General features: G+C 38.9%; 1 protein-coding gene across 2 annotated transcripts in view; it reads right to left on the reverse strand.

Annotated features, from left to right (window-relative positions):
• The window catches only part of DROSHA (drosha ribonuclease III), a 75,079-nt gene that overhangs the window by 15,960 nt on the left and 38,255 nt on the right, over positions 1-20,864 (reverse strand). For both annotated transcript variants that reach the window (XM_084217337.1, XM_084217338.1), the window contains 9 exons: positions 17,874-17,981; positions 15,359-15,497; positions 14,576-14,636; positions 12,620-12,679; positions 10,565-10,664; positions 8,209-8,311; positions 5,145-5,215; positions 4,030-4,074; positions 1,092-1,249 (listed from right to left, as the gene is read on the reverse strand). In XM_084217337.1, the coding sequence (XP_084073463.1) occupies positions 1,092-1,249; positions 4,030-4,074; positions 5,145-5,215; positions 8,209-8,311; positions 10,565-10,664; positions 12,620-12,679; positions 14,576-14,636; positions 15,359-15,497; positions 17,874-17,981 (845 nt within the window). The remainder of the gene's footprint in view (positions 1-1,091; positions 1,250-4,029; positions 4,075-5,144; positions 5,216-8,208; positions 8,312-10,564; positions 10,665-12,619; positions 12,680-14,575; positions 14,637-15,358; positions 15,498-17,873; positions 17,982-20,864) is intronic.

The following is a 20,864-nucleotide window of genomic DNA, read 5'->3' on the forward strand; positions in this document are numbered from 1 at the left end:
TTGGGTGTATAAAGTGGGGAATGAGATGCTGGAGAGCTGCACTCCGGAAATGGACCTGGGGGATCTGGTCAATGGCAATTTGAACACAAGCCAGCAGTGCCCTGGCAGCCAGGAGGGCCAACCCTGTCCTGGGGGCATCAGGCACAGCATGGCCAGCCAGGCAAGTGAGGGCATTGTCCTGATCTGCTCTGTGCTGGGGCAGCCTCACCTCCAGTGCCGGGGACAGTTTTGGGTGCCACAATACAAAGACAACATTAAGCTGTTAGAGAGAGTCCAAAGGTGAGCAACTGCGATGGTGAAAGGTCTTGAGGGGAAGCCCTATGAGGAGCAGCTGAGGTCACTTTGCTCAGCCTGGAGGGGACTGAGGGGAGACCTCACTGCAGAGGGGAATGGAGGGGTAGGTACTGATCTCTTCACTTTCACAACCAGAGACAGGGCTCAAGGAAACAGCATGGAGCTGAGTCAGGAGAGGTTTAGGTTGGATATCAGGAAGAGGTTTTTCACCCAGAGGGTGGTATAACACTGGAAAGGCTTCCCAGGGAAGTGGTCACAGCAGCAAGTCTGTCTGAGTTCAGGAAGTGTGTGGACAACACTCTCAGGCACATGGTATAATTCCCGGGGTGTACTGTGCAGGGCCAGGAGTTGGACTTGATGATGATCCCAATGCATCCCTTCCAACTCAGCATATTCCATGATACCGTTTGCTTGAAAACAGGGCCTGGCAGCTTTGCAAGCAACAGAACACAAGGGCTGTGCCTGGACCAAAGAACGTCATTTTACCTCTTTTATCTACTCAAATGTACCTCCAGGTATGGTTTGCTATGGTATCAGGAGTGATGTACAAATATCAGTCATGCAAAAAGCCCAAAATAAACACCAGGATAGGTCTCTAATACCTTCTACAGCCTTTCCCAAGGTATTTGCTACTGTCTACTGTCAGAGGTGGCATACTGAGCCAGGTGGGCTTGTGAACACAGCTGCTCTATTCCACGAAATAAATGTAACACAGTTTGTTCACAAACCAGGCAATCTGGAATACTTTAACACAAGGGCCAACAGGGCTACTATGAGGACTCTTGCTATGTACTCACAGGGTCAGATGGTTAAAGCCTACTGTCCTCAGAGTGAATGCACGTGCTAGAAGTCGAACATGAGTAAAGATGACTCCAATTGCCTCCTCAAACTCCGTAAGCTTTTGAAGAACTGGGGAGGTCTCGATGAGTTGCCTGTCAGTATTGGACTCCTGCAGCTGCAAGAAAAATGAAGTGTAAGTAATGACAAACTCAGACTGCTGCAGAAATTTTCAGAGAAAAGCAAGCATTCTTTAAATCAAGGGCAAAGAATACAATGAACAAGTTCCATGGACAGCTGAACTGAGAAAATGATGTTTCCTCTGCCTTTTGGTCTTGAGTAATTACCAGCCAAGGAAAAGATGAGCTCTGATGTATGCTCCTTTAACAGCTGAGGCATTTAAACCCATCACTTGCATGTCTCTACATGGGGATGCATTGTAGCATAATACAAACTTTCACAAAATATGTACAATTGTATATTTCTGCATTTTCTAACATTATCACATTGTTTGCAACTGAGCAACACATTCAAAAATTATTAGAATAAGGCTGGCAGACTGACAGCATGTTAAGACGAGACAAAATCCAAATCAATTTCTTCCACTTTCCTTAAGTATCAAAAATCAAGAATAAATACTTTAAATATGAAATTCAAAAGGGCACACTAACACAAGAAAATTAAAATTATTGCTTTGGGTCAACATCTTTTCTTAACAGTTTCTTGTCTGATGCCCTTATTGTGATGACACTATTAAATGCCTTTGTGGAGCTGGGAAATGGCTTAAGCATTTCCTCCATCCATTCGGAGCATCTCTTTGGTATAGTAATGCTTTAGAGGAGGAATTGTCCAAAAGGATGCCTAAAAGAAAAGTAAGAATAATCACAGCTTTTTAAACTGGCATTGACATAATTTTGGTTTGTTGTCTGCCCCTTTTCTATTAATTGATTACATTCAATTTGTCTTTTTTCTGTACAGAGCATTCAGTTCACACTTTCATAGAGCTACATACCCTTGCACCAAAATTCCACACTTGGGTGGTAATTGTCATTTTGGAGTTCAGCTGCATGTGGAGTTGAGAATGCTCTTTACTTCATCATGCACAGCCCTTTCTATTTACCTACACTGCTTTTTAAAACTCCATAGTGAGTCACCCTTGCATTTTCACAACCAGAGTGCAATTCTTCAGTCTGCTGTTGTCCCTGCTACTTGAAATAATTTGGTTCTGTCAACAAACTGCCACCTCACTGCTCATCCTGTTCCCTAGGCTGTCAATGAGAACAGCCTGTACTTCAGCAAAGATCCCGAGGGAAATCTGCCAGTGATCACCATTCCTTGCAAGATGTGGTCATTTCACTCCGGCTCTCCCTTTCTTATGTTTTAGCCATTCCTTTTAATCTGGTAGAGACTGACATTTTTCATTGGAGTGACTGCTTTTTATTGGTTCTTAAAAAAAAGATAAAAATTTTAAAAGCCTTTCCTGACTGTCTTTCCAACAGCCTCTCAGCAAACCCAGCAGACAGTATGATCTGCATTATCACATGCTGTTTTGTCTCCTAAAACTTCCCATACATCTGTGAGGCAGGACTTGTCTTTACATGTTGACTCTTTCTAGAGTCCATATGCATCCAGATGACCACTAATTATTTTTTAGACCATTTCTACAGACTTGGCTACTGCCAAATTCACAGAACTGTAGACCTATAACTCTGTTATCTTGCCCAGGTTTTTTTTTTTAATTATTGATTGGGATCTCATTTGGCATATTGTTACAGGGATTTTTAGTAATTTTTAAAAACTATGTTTTTCAGGCTAGCTGTGCCAAAAGGCCAACCCAAGCTGCCTGTGTTTCTCCTACCGGCCAAACCCCCCCTAAGATGTTTTTGGGATGTGGAAGAAAACAATTTTCATCACACAAGTCAAGGTACTACTAAGAAATTATAAGCTTCCTACACTGACTTGCCAATTTCTAAGCAGAGTGCAAGTCTTCTTTGTAAAGCAGGGATGAAAAGGTTAAAATAAAGTAAGAGAAAAGAAAGAAATTCCCAATAAGAACAATCTTCTTTGGAGCTGCGTGTGCCACCACACAGGACAGCCAGTGCTGAATCTCAAAATGTTACCTTCCACTAAGAGTACTTTGTATTTATACTCAGAGGGATGTGGTTGTAAAAATTCTTCACATGCACTGATTTGTTACTGAAGATTTTGTCTGTGCATTCCCTGCTCTTCTTGCAGCAACCCTGCACACGCCTGCTTGCACTGAAGACAAGGAGGCACAGTGCAGAGAGGCTCTGAGACTTGTTCAATGTCTGCCCACGAATTCAGTAAGGGAAAATGGACTGGGACATCAATCTCCCAACTTCCTGCCTCATAAACTGACAGCTTGTGAACTTGTATCCTTTGATACATGGAGGACAAGTTATATATAATAATAATAATTTTAGTGCTTACGTGGTATTAAAATTACTGGAATCACTGAAACAACCACACTGTCATTGCAGGGGCACAAAAACACAAAATCAAAATAGAATCAAATCAAAACTTTTATGGCATTCACTTAATGTGCCTTCCTACTATTAAGGTTTCAGTCCTAATTTCAGGTAAAGAAAATATGTTCATAGATGGTATTTGCACCCTTTTCCTCCAGCTTTGTGAAAACAAACAAGAAGCTGTCAAAACATTACCTCTCATTGGATTTACTGTATAGGCACAGTTATACAACAAACATGAGCCAAGGAAAGGTGAAGGATTAATTCTCTGAGAGGCAAAAACTCACTACTTATTTAAAAAAAACAACCAAACAAATCACAAGCCAAACACAAAGGAAAACATATATATATTCCTTTGGCTAATCTTTAGCACAATTTCTGAGATGTCATCACAATGGAAACCTATGGAAAAGCATCCCTGAAAATAAAACAGAACTGTGAAATTTATTACAGAAAGGGATACACTTACTTGGAGTGGGTGTAGTGGATAATTAAGCCATACATCCCGCAGGTCCTGCAAACATTGAGAGATGCCTTTAATGCTCAAGGGAGTCATTTAACAAATTCCACAGTACTAAATAAAATGTCATTACTTGAAATACTGAACTATTTCAGATGCTGACTCTGCTTATTGCAAATTCAATAGTGCTGGCAAACTAATTTTTAAAATCATGTATTTGCTGTTCAAACTGCCTGTAGTTCTCCCAATTAGCTTGTGTCAAAGAGGTGGAAAAATCCTTGAACCACATAAAAAGTGGTTAAAGGAAGAAAAAGATTTGTTTAAGCCTCAGGACTAACTTCATTTGCAAGTAGTCCTCAGTAGCAAGTTTGACTTCTCCAAAGGAAAGGACTGAAAAAGAAAAAAAACCCCACTTATTTTCTTCTATTTCCTAAAGGCTTTCTTCACTACAGCCACCGAGCAGCAAATAAACAGTGAGTTACAATAGGCTTCCAAATACTTTTATTTCTAATAAGCTTTGTCATTTCACAGACTTAAAGGAAGGAAAATAATACACAATTCATCCTCTCACCACTGCCACGTGTGTTGTTGCAGCGGTGGGTACTTTCCTTCACCTTTATACAGAACATGTTCCAACTTACAGCCATCTAAGATACAGCCTGATCTCTTCGTGCACACTGCAATTGAGCAATTGGGTAAATGCTGAATGAAAAACCCTCCTTTTTTTTTTTTCTCCAAATTTATGTTTAAAGCTTTTAGGGTAGGATGATTTAATTGATGAAACAGAATAGTTGCTCAAGTGCATCATTCCCTCAGAGCCAAACACCTGGATCTGCAGCACCCATTTATGTTTTCAGAGCAGCACTTTGAATGGAAGCTGTCAGGTTTTCCCACACCAGACACCCTTTTCCTACCTAAGCCAAGCAACCCAAAGCACACCTGAGAAAATACCACAATTTTTTTGCCTGGATCAGTACGGCTTGCTGTCCTAATTCAATTTCCAGGAACTGCATAAAACAGTATTTCTGTTCATTTGTGATCCTTAAGAAAAACAATGGAGACGAAAGCACATCAAGTTATTTTTGAACTGGAAATCAAATCAAATCATGTAAGTACATAAATACCTTTTCATTGAAGAGCAAACGTCCAAATAATTGTTTTGCTTCTTCTAGGCTTCCCTCTAGATAAACAGCTCCTACATGAGGGGACCAATATGTCAAAGGTCAATAATGCAATTAGCACTTAGAAAATTACCAGGCATGATAAAGTCAAAGATCCTGGACTTCTTCATCTCCAACACATTCATTTTTAAAAGCATACTTTCTGTAGCAACACTGTTTTTTGGAGAAAAAACAGATGTTAAAGCATGTTAAACACCAGCGTAAATCAAGCGTCATAAAATGCAAAGAAAAACCTGAAATAATTATATCAGTGATAGAAAATGACACATTCAAAGAGCAAAGTTTATAGAAATTAACCTGTATTTCCAGAAGTACTATCCAGTAAACAGCTAACTAGACAATTGTGCTGATTTCAGCTGGGATAGAGCTCATTCTCTTCACAGTGACTAGTACAGGGATATGTTTTCCATTTTTGCTGGACAGAGGTTGATAAAACAGAGATGCTTTTGTTATTGCTGAGTAGGGCTCACACAGAGCCAGGGTCTTTTCTGCTTTTTGTATTGCCACACTGGAGAGGAGACTAAGGGGTGCTTGGGATGTTGGGAAGAGACACAGTCAGGACAGGTGACCCCAACAGGAACATCCCTGATCAAAGGGATATTCCAGACTGTATGCCATCATGCTCAGTATATAAATTGCAGGGAAGAAGGAGGAAAGGGGTTTGTTGGGAGTGATGGTGTTCGTCTTCCCAAGTCACCATTATGTGTGACAGGGCCCTGCTTTCCTGGAGATGGCTGAACAGCTGCCTGCCCATGGGAAGCAGTGAAACGATTTCTTGTTTTGCTTTGCTTGTGTGCACAGCCTTTGTTTTCCGTATGAAACTGTCCTTATCTCAACCCATGACTTTTCCAGCTTTTATCCTTCTGATTCCCTCCTCAATCCCACTGGTAGAGGAGCAAGCAAGCACTGCATGGGGCTTGGCTGCTGGCTGGGGATAAACCACAACAACATTTGCAGATGGGGAAACCCATGAAATACATTTCAATAATAAGCAAACAATGACCATTTACTCTATACTTGCAACGAGATTACACTCTGCATATAAACAATGTGTCGGGACTATTGCAAAGCTCCAGGTCTTTCTTGAGCCTCCTTCCTTACTGGTATCACAATAATTTATTGTCTGAGCTGGAAAGGGCATCTCTGCACGTCTCAGTTTCTGAAGATCATGTTTGTTTTTTTTTAAACTTCACAGACAGCCCTCACTAGCTCTCTCCACATGTCCATCAGTAACAAGCTCTGCAAAACTTAACATATTTTTGTGTGTACCCTATATAGTCTATATCTGCACAGGCACTTCTTAAATTAGTATCAACATTTTGTCCTCTAATACGTTTTACAGGAGAACTTCTGAAAATCTCAAACTTGCTATTGTAAGCATAAAAGCAAATGGAATACACAGCTACATCAAGAATACAGAGAAAGGGAGTGCATGATTTGCCTTGCCTTTCCCTTCCCCTTTGATTCCTCACTAGGTCAACTACTTTCTTTGGACTCTTTGAAAAACAGTTTGGGGGTTTATAAGACTAATCCTGAAGAGGAATATTATGAGAGCACAAAATTTTAAACAATTCCTAGGCAGCCTGCTCATACTTCTGTTTTTTATGTTCATCACAAGGACTTTGTGATGAAGCACCAGACTTTGCAGAAGAGCCTCAAGTAGGAGCTCCAGACCCTACATATACTTTTATAGTCCCTTAACAAGCTCCCACATTTTAGCTACAGCACTGAAAAAATCTTATTGCTCAATTAACTTGCTGAACAGCTTTGTATTGGAGGTTAAACAGCAAGCCTGCTCTCTCAGCAAATCTCAATGCTTGCCAAATAGTTCTCATCACTACATCCTAGACAAGCTGAAGCCTATGAACAAAGACACAGATACATATCTAGTGTTCCTCTTCTGTTTGCTTTTTATTTTTAAATTAAAGATCAAAGCGTTCATGGAAAGCAAAACAGAGTTAAAAAGAAAACTCTTATTTCTTGATAAGAGGAAATGCAATCTGGCCCAAGGCAGAATGCACAGAACTATTGACAACTAAGCCAACTATGATCTATTTTTCAAAGCAGGACAAAATGCTTCAGGAGCTCCTGTAGTACATAGAGACCTGCATGGGGGCTAAACCATTCCCATAGCTTGTAACTTGTACAGTACATCTCGATGAATATGAAGTCAAACCACTGAGACTAACTTGCTTTGTGTACTCAAGCAAGTAAAGGTTCATAAAAAATTTGCTATTTAAAATAGAGCTTGTGCAGATGTAACCAATGAGATTTTCACCCTCCTGGCGTGGTAACTGTGGTCAGGCCCTGATTTCCTCTGCAATATAAACCTATAGATAAATGCAGCCAGTCACTAATCTGCATCTTAGTGCCCAACAGCAAATTTTACACAACTCTCCTTCATCTTCAGCTAGAGGGTAGCTTTATTACACCAGCCATATTGCCATGCTTTTTACCTGTAAGAAAGATGCAAAGACTAAAAGGTATTTATTCTGCAAATTCACAGAAGGCTACCAGGGCCCAAAGAAAGTAGTCTGGTGACTCAGTTGGGAGTGCCTGATGCATTCAGAAAGCATGATGCAGTTTAAAATTCAGGGCTGAGGCTACAGGTCTGTTCAAGCACTACTGGAAGCAGTGAACCTGCTTATCTTCTGCCAGGCCACAGTGACTGAACTGCTCCCCTGCCTCCCACAGGGGACAAGTGTCAGGCCATGCTGGCACAGGAGAGGTGGAGTTCTGCAGTGACATGAGACGGCTTCACCTTCAGTGTGTGGAAGCCAGGACATGGGAGATGAAATTTTCATGGTTGTACTACACACTCATTGTGTTTATACATGTGGCATATATGCAGGAGAGGGGAAGGGACAAAGATGATGCAAGAAGCTTTTCTATTGCCTACTCCTACTAGCACTGCTCAACAGGCCCACATCTCCTCCATCACAGGCAGCACAGCTCACAGACAGGTCTAAAATGTACCTGCCTGCACACACAAATGCAAACACCTTACCTATTAGGGCTTCAAAGCAGTTGGCCATGGCATGGCGGAGATCTGACTCCCTGCAAAGGTCTGGACCATGAGCATAGAGCATGAATCGTTCTAGTTCCAACTTCTGCAAAATATGTAGAAAGAGTGAAAACCATGGCTTTAGAAGTACAAGAGTACCAGTTTAGTCACTAAAGTTCAATTACACTGCCATCATGCAGCTACTAGCTTTGAAGGAATTATTAAGCTTTTCACCAAAGTTTCAATTTAGACACAGACTAAAATTAAAAAATTTCCTTTGTTTATCAGAGGTAAAAACTGGAGTGTGATACCATGGAAAAACTAGAATTATCAAACCAAAGGAAACTAAAGCAGAACAGTGAGAAATTGGAATTCTGGTAGACATAATCCGTTGAACATCTGGCTTTTTCCTCTAAGACCATCAACAGGTGGTAGCCTTTGGGCACTGCAAGAGAAGGCTCATATTTTAATCTGCAGTGCCACCTAGCTTCCTTCGTCCTTTCAAAAGTGCATCATTAACACTCTTCTGTTGCCTGAACTATAGTTCTGCTTGTCAGTCAAAATCTCAGACAGTAAGCCAGATATTTTCTATAATATATGATAATTCTGCTACAGAAATGCAGGCAAGAGCCCCTAGATTCTCTTTACATATTTGTCTTTTTGACACAAAACCATTACTGGGATTTTTAAAGAAGAGATTTATGCATCTTGCAAAGTTTGTATGAGAAAAGGCTCTTCCCAGCTGGGTGTAAGTTTCTACTGATTAATTTTTTGTTAAGTTTTAACTTCATCCTCCCAGAGTATATTTAAGAGGTAAAGCTGGAGACTAAGTTGTTTGAGATGCATGGTTTAGACACGTTTCAATTGCCAAAAAGAGTTCTCTATTTTCAGTGAATGGCAGCCTGTTCACTGCTCCAGAACACTGTGAATTACAACTGACAGTGTTCCATCACACTTCATAATGCACAGCCAGCACTTGCTAGAGTCAACATAAGAGTAGAATATTAATTATTTTATATAAAATTTCAACTTCTTATATTCATTATTTGCTTCTTAACTATGAACAGCATTCCACAAGTTCAAGAGACATTGAGAGGCTGAGAATTATATCAAGCGAACTGAATGCAACATGACACTGCAGGGGAAGAAACCAGGAACATCATATAAGACTCATGAGAGAAAAATTGGGAATATACAGATATTTAACATTTACAGCTGCATCTACAGTTTTTTAAATAATGCAATAAAAATTGTTCTTGTACAATGATAAAGGCTTTGAACAGACTTGAAGAATATATGAGCTTTCCTGATGCAGGTTTAAAAATAGTATCATGAATTCAAATGTCAGGCAATAGCATATTTGTAAACAAGGCCCTGATATGAAATGTTTCAATCAATTCATGCTTATCTAAATTAATAAAGAAAGATGTGGAAGAAAATTATTCTGTTCACTGCCTACCCTATGCCTCTCCTGAGAGCTGAGAAAAAAGATGGTATGTTAGACATCCTGCAGTTTTTGCCAAAATCCCAAGACTGGATAAGCTTGTTTAGGGCACTGTGTGATTACACAGAGGAAGGATTAAAAGAGCCTCTTGAAAACTATCAGCAGTACACAGTGGACAGTGTGGCATAATCAATTACATCAGTAAGTCTCAGACTGTTTCTTAAAAACAAAGCTAACAAAATCAAGAATGAATAAGGGAGCTACCTACCTATTTATGAATAGATTGAATCAACGTTATTTATCATAATACCATGCACCAGTATCATGTAGAGAAATAAAATAAGCTCCATCACTCACAGAACTAAATTAAATAAGGCATCTTAATTTTTCCTAGGAGATAACTCTTCTCCAAAACCCTGTTTAATATACTGCTGACCATTCTGACAGTCTACACTGGACCTGAAAATGACTGCATAGGTTATGGAGCAGATGCCATTTCCCCCCCAATATTTTCTAGCTCCTGTTGCCACGTTCTCCCTACATCTTCTATCAGAAAATTCTCTTATAAACAACATGTTTATAAGTTTGATTCTTTTTCTTCACTGAAGTTCTACTGTCAGCTTCATTACTTGTGCAAATTAAAGGCAAGTACAGGCACACCTCCAACAAAGGCTAAAAACATCTTTACGCCTGCAAAAATCACTTTTCTCGAAAGCATGCTTTGGAGAAAACACAAAGTTTTCCTTCATCTTTAAAATCTACTTTAAAACTGAAAAGGGTTCCTGCATCCCTAATCTTGTACACGAAACACAGCAAAGAAAGTGATGTTCAAAGCAGGCAGCTCCCTCAAGAAGCAGTGCAGCCACTCAGAGTATTCTACCCACGGACATCAAACACAGAGACACAGAGCTGTACCTTAGCCAGCATGGCCAGGTGTTGGTTCTGTACGATGGCAGTGCGGTACGTAGCTAACCCTCCTTCCTCCAGAGTGGGAAACAAGTAGTATAAGTGGACACTGGCAAAACAAAAAGCAAGCCAGATGCTGTTAGCATGTGATTAAAGAGGAACCACATACAACACCTGCAAAGAACTGTGCCCTTCCCTCAGACCCTAGTGGGTAATACAGGTAGGTCCCTTCCCAAAGTGGAGCTCAGCTTGAAGTAAGGTAAAGATACCAACATTCAAACAATGGCCAATCCTATCTGAGGGGCTAGCACTGGCAGCAGAGCAGAAGAGTGCTGCTCTCTACTGGGCAGCACATAATGACAAATCCCTGCAGTTCCCAGCCTGAAGTTCCTTTCCATCTATCAGCAGCAGCAGAGGGTTCGGCAGAGCTGACACCTAGAGGATGCTGAGGAATAAAGCACAAGGGAAGCCTCAGCCTTGAGAAATGCCGTGCTGCGGGTACACAGTGCTTTCAGGTACTGCTGCTGCTGCCAACAGGATACACACCTGTTTATACATGTTTCTTAAAGTACTTTAACAGATGCTAATGGAAACAAAGAACAGAACTCAACAGCCTGGATTTATCAAATGTGTGAAGTCATTATACCACAAACAACCAAAAAAAGAAAAAAAAAGAAGTAAAAATCACAGGCTTTTAACAACCTTTAATGGTATTTGTCATCATGCTAGTAATGTACTTCATAAAACAGAAACAAAACAAAACAAGTAATTCACTGATCCCATCAAGATCTGAGTAATGAATAAATGATTTTGGATACTTTCATCTATGACTATCTAACCCATGTCAAAAAAAGTTAACACATAGAGGGTTTTCAACATTCCCCAATTAAGGCACTGTATGGCACTAATTATTAAAATATTTTATTAAGCCACTACACAGGGAGAAAATGCAGATGGATGCAAGATTATTTAAGGACAAAAACTGCTATAAAACTTAGAGGCAATCCAATCAAGCATCATAATTCACAACAGCAGACACCTGAAGTTGAGAGAGGTAGAAAAAAAAAATCGGAATTAAATAGGTGCTTATATGCTCTATTGAACAAAAATGGAGCTCATTTTTTTCTGAATTGAGACAAAAGTTAGCTCAGAAAGTGAACTGATGGTTGATGAACAATGACAATGAAAAATGCAAGACATTTTAATCAGCAAGTCTTCCATCTTATCAGCCTGTACTGTTGTATGAGAGAAAAGGCCATGAGTTTTAAGGGCAGTGGAGACCTTTATAGGCTAATGGTTTTTAATATCACGTAGCTAATGGCTAGTAGAGAACAGATATAAAGACAGTTTAGTTGTTCATGTAACTAACTGGCTTAAAAAGCAAATTAGCAGTAAACAAGACTACATCTCTATTTAAAACAGTAGAACAAAGCAGGTGAAAATAGCTTATAATCTTTATACTGTGCAACCTGTTTGCCTCCAGTAAGGTAAGGTAGAACAATGGAGGTAACTAATAATATGCCTGTATTGTTCACTGATTTCAGAATACTCAGGCCAGAACTGGAGAAATTTTTGATGAGCCATGGAGTTTTTTTCATTACTTTTGAATAGATTGCATTTGTGCTCAACTATTTAAGTTGTTATGGAAGCTACAGCCCTAATTAGTGGAAATACAAGAACTGCAACACATTCAACATTACCCATAAATGCTTCTCCCTTGCAACTAGCCAAAAAGAACCCACGGAAACAAAATAGCATGCTAGAAAAAAATCTTTCCTTTAAAAAAAGGGTATTAAGTTCAACTTGTTTATAGCTGAATAATCTCTAACCCAAATCAATTGCACTCCATGAAACAGAAACTCTAACTTTCTATTTTGTAATCTTTCTTGTTTTATCATGACCACTAGAAGAATTATCAAGGGAGTTGGCTGCAGGTGTGCAGGTCTAAATATCAAGCAGGACTGCAAACATTCGCAGTGAAAGTAGACACTGGAAAGTTCAATAAACACAACACTATAATAATAACATACAAAGGTGAGAACTGTTGAAGAATTCCCCATTTACCTTGTTAAGAACTCCACCACAGCATCTCCCAGAAATTCTAAACGCTCATTGTGGTTAATCCTGAAAAAGGCATTTTAAAGTTCACCATAACCTAAGTAATACATACTGGTTATTTACACAACACAATTAAAACAGAAAAAAAATCAGAGTTGATTGCTAATCAGTCACAATACTAATTTTTGCAGCCTCCCACACCATCTCTGGATTACAATCCTTTCCAAAACAGAGTAATAACTATGTGAATCATGAAACTCAGGACACTACCTCCTTCAAAATTTCCCTATGTTCTGTTCTGAGTTATTGTCAAAGCTTCACAAAATGGGAAAAGGAAACAGGACTGCTGCCTGGCACTGAAGTCAGGTTTCTCTGTCCATCAGAGGGCACCAGATGATTGAAACAAACAGCCTGTTCCAAGCCTTGTGCATGACACTAGGGAGCTCTACCTAATTAACATCAACACCTGCAGGGCAGGATGACCCTGCAGCAGCTCGTTGCTATGGCAGAGGGAATAGGAACTTGGATTTTTCATAGCAACTTTAAATGCCTTGTTTTCTGTAACTTCCTCTGAGCTCAAAAGAAAGAATGGCTGTACCAGGAGATGCATCCAAAGATGCCATTAAGTTATTAGAATTTTTTATTTCCTGTTTTCTTTCATCACTGCTCCTGATTTACCTTTGTTTTCCATGAAGTTTCATTTCCTTCAAGCTGTCTGCCTGCTTATATTCAAAGGACTAAAAGGGCAAGAAGCTGAAAAAGAATGTGAGCTTGTCTTTGAATACATACAAATTTCTACTCCAGACACCAAAGCAAGTAAGCAGCACCATTTTTGATTTCACACATGATTATAACAGAATCAAGGCAATTGCCCCAGGATTTATTTTTTTTAAAATCCAGAAGATCCTTGTCAAGTATTTGGCAGCTTTTATTGTAATTTTCACTCCTCCAACAATTATATAATTAGTGTAATTTCTGAAATAGCAGGCCTTTGTTATGGGCTGAAAGCATTCAATTACTTCTGCTGTATAAAACAGTAATGTGTGAGCAAATCTACAACACCTCTGTGTGGCAACATAACTAAAAACACACCTGTCTCAGAAATGGGACTTCACATTTTTGTGTTATTTCATAAGAATTAATGCAATTTAGCCATGTTGTCTTTAGAGGACTCAAATGTGCTTGAAAAGAAAAGGGCATGGTCTAGCTGAAACAGCATTTAGGGAACAGTGCCACAATAATTTATGCAGAACTAAGTTTCTCCTATTCCCAAGCTTCTTTCAAAATGATGGCTCTTGAGTCCAGCTAGAGCACTAGCTGACTAAAATACACACTGCCATCTAGTTCATGCATTTAAGAGATTTCAAATGCAACTGCATTAGCTTTGTGTACTCATCTTCAGCTCAATATGGTGCCTGTGGCTGTAAACCACATCTTCAACTCTATTTATACACACAGATTTCTTAGTGGTCATTTACAGATTATGGCATTAAAACATTAATGGGTTTTGCATCTGTCTTTAAATTGGAACAGTAAATCAGCAAAGCCCATGCTCAGCACCACACTCCTGTTAACAAGGTGCCATGCCAGGAAGGTGCTACTGTGAGAAAACGTGATGAAGAATCCAATTTTATAGCACTGATAACAACAACAACAAATCTTATTTTTTATTCTGCAGAAAGCAAAAAGGTAGCCTTTTAGTCCTGCTCATTTCAAGGATCAACAAAAATGATAGAATTATCTGTTAAAACCTTCCTCAGACGCTTTCTGCAGGCATGACCAAACATTTACTATGTCACTGCTAATGGAAGTTCAGCACACCTTCATAATATAAAAGTCAATTCAAAATGACTTTTCACTTCAACTATTTGCCAAAGCTGTTGCTGACAGTAAGTTGGTTGTTTCTATTAAATATCTCCCACTGCAGCAGCTTCCCTACTTGCAAACAACTATTTTCATTACCTGGAAGGAGCTGGATCATCCTGTCCCAAACGGGACATAATATTTATCAGGGTGTTTATCCCTAAAAACATAAACAATGCACTATTAAGTAAACAGCCACTAATTCACTTTGAATAAATGTAGAAAACAATTACTCAAAATGTTACTTTGTAATTGCTGTACACAAGATTATCCTGTTATTTACAGGGCTCATTACATAAATATAATCCCTACCAATGCTCTCTGCCTAACTGACCACAGTCCCATTACAACAGTATTGAATTTTTGCACTCAGACAGCCAGATAAATACCACCTTTGCATGAAAAGGACATTCTAAACATTACACAAGCAACAAATAATTTACTTCATTATCACTGAATATACTTTAAAGGGGTGAGGAATATCTTGCAGCAGACAGACCACACGTTCATGTGTTTGTAAGAGACATTTCATGCCTTCATGTTCACACTTACTTGTGTTTGTAAGACACATTTACAAAATGTATTCCAGTTCGTACACCATGTTGAGCAGCAAATTAAGAAAACAGTACTTGCCAAAAATCTAAGCAAATACATCCTCCCATTTATTACCCTTGCATGCTCTCAGCTCTTTACTTACTGACTAATTTGCAAAATCCAGTCTTTTAGAAAGATCTCACCGGTGTCTGCATATAATCATTGAAATCCTCTACTGAAGACATCCCTCAAAAGAAAAATGGCCAAGGAAATGATAACAGAACAAAGGGTGTTCTTACTCATTAAATGTCAGGTACGGGAAAAATGTTAGTGGTGTAAATAGCATACCTTTTTTTCTCATGTGTATATGGTGAACTTTTCTATCTCCATACTTGGGCTGTCGAATCCCACAGTTGGATAAGGAATTTCTGGCATGATCCGGATTCATCCCAAAATTTAAATGATGGCTTGGGTGAGTCATGGCAAGCTATAGTGTAAGACATACAGGAAAAAAAAAGGGTTAAATGTATTTTTGCAAATGAAAGAAAAACATTATCTTAGACTGGTAGCTAGCAATAGTTATTTTTCAGTTTGAAGAAAGGTTACAGAGTGATGCAGTCAATCAGAAACTTGGTTCCAGCAATTTAAATGTAGGGTGAGCTATTTCAGATGTCAGAAAGAAGCAACATTTATGCTCAATCATCAATTTAACTAATTAACTTTCATCATTTTTTTCTTTAAAGAAAAATTAGTTTAGAAGAGAAAAAGCATGAACTGTCAATTTGCCTTAAGACTTTTGCTTACCAGCTTTGCTGACCTGATTTCAATATATTTACTTATTTAAAAATATATTCACTCAAACACTGAACTATAAATATTCATATAAAAAAAAAGCAATTAAAAGAGCTCCTCAACCATCCATATTTACATTACTTAATATAGATACTTCTATACTTCTATAGATTACTTCTATAGATTACTTAAGTATCTATAGAACTCTCCTAGCTCAAAAAATAAAACAAGTACATTATTCTTGGCAGGTAATCACAGAAGAACTCCTTCCTTCATGACTATAGAGGATTTAAATGAAGGAGGAATGACAGGATTGGTCCTCTGTTTTACTTTTGTCACACCAAGGACTACCAAAAGCTTACTCTGCTGCTGACACCACCACTGCAGAAACGGCAGCAGTAAATAGAACTACAGCTTGTTTTTCAGAACTCCATCCTGCAAACTCACACATTTTCTCCTTCTTTACACATACACAGACCAAAATATTGTGCACGTATGAAAGTATGTGTATACACAAAACTTGTGTATAAAAAAAGAGGAAACACTGGAAAATGCAAGCTTCAGAAAGATACTTCTGACACACATGGAGGACTGGTGCTGCAGACTGTGAGCAAAGACATGCAGTAATTCATTCAAACATCGTCTGTTGCTTTCTAAGCACAAAACTTAAAAGAGTAAAATTATATTTAATCAACAATAAGAACTTTCTCCAAGTCCTTTTTAATTCCTTGATAGTATTACTAAGTTTGTTGTAATTGCACATTCTCAAATTCTGCTCCATCTGGACTAGATGACACATTACAGCTTTTCTGAACAGATAATTCAGTGTAATCTTTTTTTTACCTGCCTGTTAAAAAGAATATACCATGATAAAATAGGTAACAATCAATGCAGAATTATACATCTAACATTGCCTATGCTCAAGCAGATTACTGATCCTACATACATTTTTAAAAAGCTCTTCCTGTTATGGAAAATGTTCTTAGGTCTTAAATAAATGAGTGTAGGGACAAAGCATTAAAAAGCACATTTTTTATAACCAAACATGACTAACATTTGATTTTTATACTCTAATCTCTTTTTGATTAGAATTTACTTGATGGTTTGTGTTTGGTCTCAACATTTTGTAAGCTTCCATCACTGCATTTTATCTTTGACATTAAAACAAAGATAACCTGCCAATAACCAAATCGTAAAAAATGCTCAATGTTTAACGTAACTTGCAGTAGGAAAAGGCCTGGAAAACAAATCCTAGAAACCAGAAAAGCTGTGAGAAAAGACATTTCCTTAAAATAATTTGGGAACAAAATCCGTAAAGAAATTAAAAATTGCCATGTTTTGAATTTAGTCCAGTCATTGGAGAGAGATGACGCTTACTTTAGAAGGAAGATCTGAACAGAAGTCCCCATTTTCCTTCAGTAAATTCAGAAAAAGTCTAAGAGGAAAGGAGCCACCATGCAAAGAATGAACTTCAGAGGTAATCAGTTCCAAGTATGCGCTAACATAAAAGGCTGGTAATGTGACATGGATGCAACTAAAACAAGTAAGAACTTCTCATCTCTAGTTCTTGCTCTTGCTTGTTAATAAAAAAAAAATTTCATCATGTGCTTGTAGAAATCAAGAGCTAAACAGAAGTTTGCAAATTTCTATTCGCTAGCTACAAATAAAAAAAAAAAGGGCAATGTTTTAACTATTCTCTTTTGGAACAACCGGCTATAAAAACAAGAAGCAGGGCACATCCACTCATCTGCAGAATAACATTGTATTCTCTATAAATACCTGAAAAAAGGAACTTACCCAGAAATGAGTACTTGACAGTCTTTTCAGTAACTGCATTTTTGTCTTGCTACACATTACACCTGGGAGCAAAGGTAGGTGTAATATCTATGTGAACAATAGATATCTATTTAGAAGTCTCTTGAGAAAACTGAAACTTTCAAGAGATCTGCAGTACAAGTAACCAGGTCCATCCAAGCTGTGACAATGCCATGCATTTCAGCACTATGGATGAGCTCAGTGACATCATGAAGAGAAACCAGCAAGATGCTGGGGTTTTCTTTTCATATCTTACCTGCAGTAAGCACCTGTCTCGAAAAGTGTAGCCTATCAGTTTGTCCAAGTGCATCAGACACTGGTGGTAGCGGACATGGTGGGTGAGGACAGGAAGCATCATTGCATGCTGAAAAAACAAATGCAACAAGGAAAATCATTCAGCTTTAGTGTACAGAGACTTCAGTTGACTGAGCTAAAAATACAAATACTTCCCAATTGTTTACTGTTTAGTGTTTTAGTTTAAATGAGGAAAAAAAAATCAGTTTCCCATCCTTCACTTATCACAGCACTTAATTAATCCTATGTTTTTATCTCCACAGCCCTGCCCAGACTAAATGAATAAATACATAAATCCAGTCTTCAACTTAAGCAACTTGAGTAAAAAGCAAATTTCAAGAAGCTATGACTGAATACAATGCTATATGTTTGTACCTTTTCATTTGACACCCTGCTTAAAAAATGAAGAAACACCACTTCCCCTCTGCCTCATTACATTAAGGGAAGAAACACTTTACACCACTTTAACCAGCTTTCACCAAACAGTAGGCACTCAATTTTCAAGCACAGTTGTGCCTGGCTTCACTTCCTTTTGAGGAAGAATTATGGGATTTTTGAAATGCTGTAGTATGGCACATTTAATGTGCTAAAAAATATCAGAAAAGTTGCTGCTTGTCTAAGAAACAGACAGTGTTTTTCTGTTGGGGAAAATTGTCAATAAAATTGAAAAAAACAACAACTCTATTTTGTAACAATGGCAGCCCCCCTCTCTCTCAGTGTTTCTTAAGGAATTCTCCACTAATACAGACTTTGGATGGATCTGGGTTGAAATAAGCCACTATTATAGTTTACCAGTAGAGTACTCTAGCAAGTATGATATCAACATCACAATTCTTGCATAAGAATGAAGAGAGAAACAGGAGAAATGCAGGATTTGAAGACTTTTATGCATGTGACCATTTGTGAGCTAGCTTCTTCTATTTGTTGCTATTACTGACATGACATGAATATAGTCAAAATAGAAGTGTGTTTTAAGGCCATTAAAATCTGAGGGCTGTCATAATTAATTCAGAAAAAGGATTGTGTATGATTAGAGGAAATGAGTGTACAGCATGGAGAGAAGCAAGAAAAACAAGCACATGAAGTAGATGATGTATAATTTACAGAATAAATGCTGTTACAGATTTCTGCAGGTCACTAATGACAGAACAGCAGAAAATACAAACTGATCAATGTTACAAGATCAAAAATTAAGACTAACTAATGGCAAGACTTTCTGTTTAAGTAAAAGACCATGAAATTTCTGAGAACTAAACACAGGGTTGGAAGGTAATCACAGAATCATTTAGACTGGAAAAGACCCTTAAGATGAGTGAGTCCAACTGCTAAAGTAAACACCAACTAAACCATGTCCCACCTTCAGGGATGGTGACTTCACCACTTTCCTGGGCAACTTGCTACAATGCTTGATCACCTTATCTGCAAAGAAATTATTCCTAATATCCAATCTTGAACCTTGGTACAACTTGAGACCATTTCCTTCTGTCCTGTCACTTGCTGGCTGGGAGAATACACCATCTCCCACCTGCCTACACCCTCCTTTCAGGCAGCTGTAGAGAGTGATAAGGTCTCCCCTGAGCCTCCTTTTCTCCCAGCTCCCTCAGGCTTGTGCTGCAGACCTTTCCCCAGCTCTGTTGTCCTTCTCTGGACCTGCTCCAGCCCCTCAATGTCCTTCTTGCTGTGAGGGGCCCAGAACTGGACACAGCATTCAAGGGGCAGCTTCAGCAGTGCTGAGTACAGGGGACAATCCCTGCCCTGCTCCTGCTGGCCACACAAGTGTGATCCAGGCCAGGATGCCCTTGGCCTTCTTGGCCACTTGGGCACAAGCTGGCTCATGTACAGTTAGCTAGCTATTGGCTAGGAAATCTTCCCTAGTCCTTTACTCTCAGATGAAATAACCGGCTAATATGCAATAAAAAGACTCCCTGGATCTCCAAATGGCAGAAAAATATAAAACCACTCCAAACAGAATTAGGAAGTGCTATTAGGAAGTTTTATTTTGTTACCACGTCACTCATTTACAGGTTTTTTTGGGAATTTGTAAGAACATCCCTTCTATCTCCATATAAATTGTACAGGTGTGCTTCCTGTGTGTTTCTTCATGGAAGGAATTAATTGAAAAACACCAAAACAACCAAACTGAAACTGTTTCACAGGACATCTGTGCTTCCCTGCCTCTACACTCCACCGTACTAGACAGAAAGAGTCTCCTCAAGCAACATTTAACATTCTTTACACCAATACATGTGTCCTGGCATTTGAGGCCTGAGATACCAAGATTCAGACTTTTATCAGCTGGGGTGCAGTGAAAAAAGAACTGACAGACCCCTGGGAGCACACAGAAAGACTTTCATTTGACTCTTGAAGTTATATTGACAAAATGCTGCTTTCCTGGCACTAACTATTTGATTGAATCAACATCTCTCCTCTTGGACTATGGCTATTCAGTGTTTCTGATGTTTTATGTATTTATCTCTGTAGAAGAGATGTTTTTAAAATATATATGATTTCAAATATTTTGCATGTCCTTTTATTGCTGCAGCTTGCACAGCAAGGCAGAGACTCTCTCAAGTGCCCTCAGATAGTGCCCTCATGCCCCAGGACATGAAGTTACCAAGGGGAAGCAGGTGAGCTGATGTATTTTGGAATGCAGAAATGCTGAACACTCTACACTGCTGTTGAAGGCTCACCAGCAATAATGGCATGGGTGGAGAGGGGGAACAGAGGTGGTGACTCTCAGCATGGCCAGATCCTGCCACACTGTGCACTACTCACTGCCCAGCTCAATGGCCAAGTACTGCTCTTGATATACTGGGTAACTTCAAGTGAGCCTGTCAGAACTCAGACATTTTACACTTTTTTTGAACATTCCACTCACCATTTTTTCTCCCCTTTCAAGCAGTTCATTTCTGAGACAGCAAAGACCAGAGTCATTAGGGCTACATGGAACTCA

Source organism: Fringilla coelebs (assembly GCF_963513975.1).
Source record: "Fringilla coelebs genome assembly, chromosome: 1".
NCBI lineage: Eukaryota > Metazoa > Chordata > Aves > Passeriformes > Fringillidae > Fringilla > Fringilla coelebs.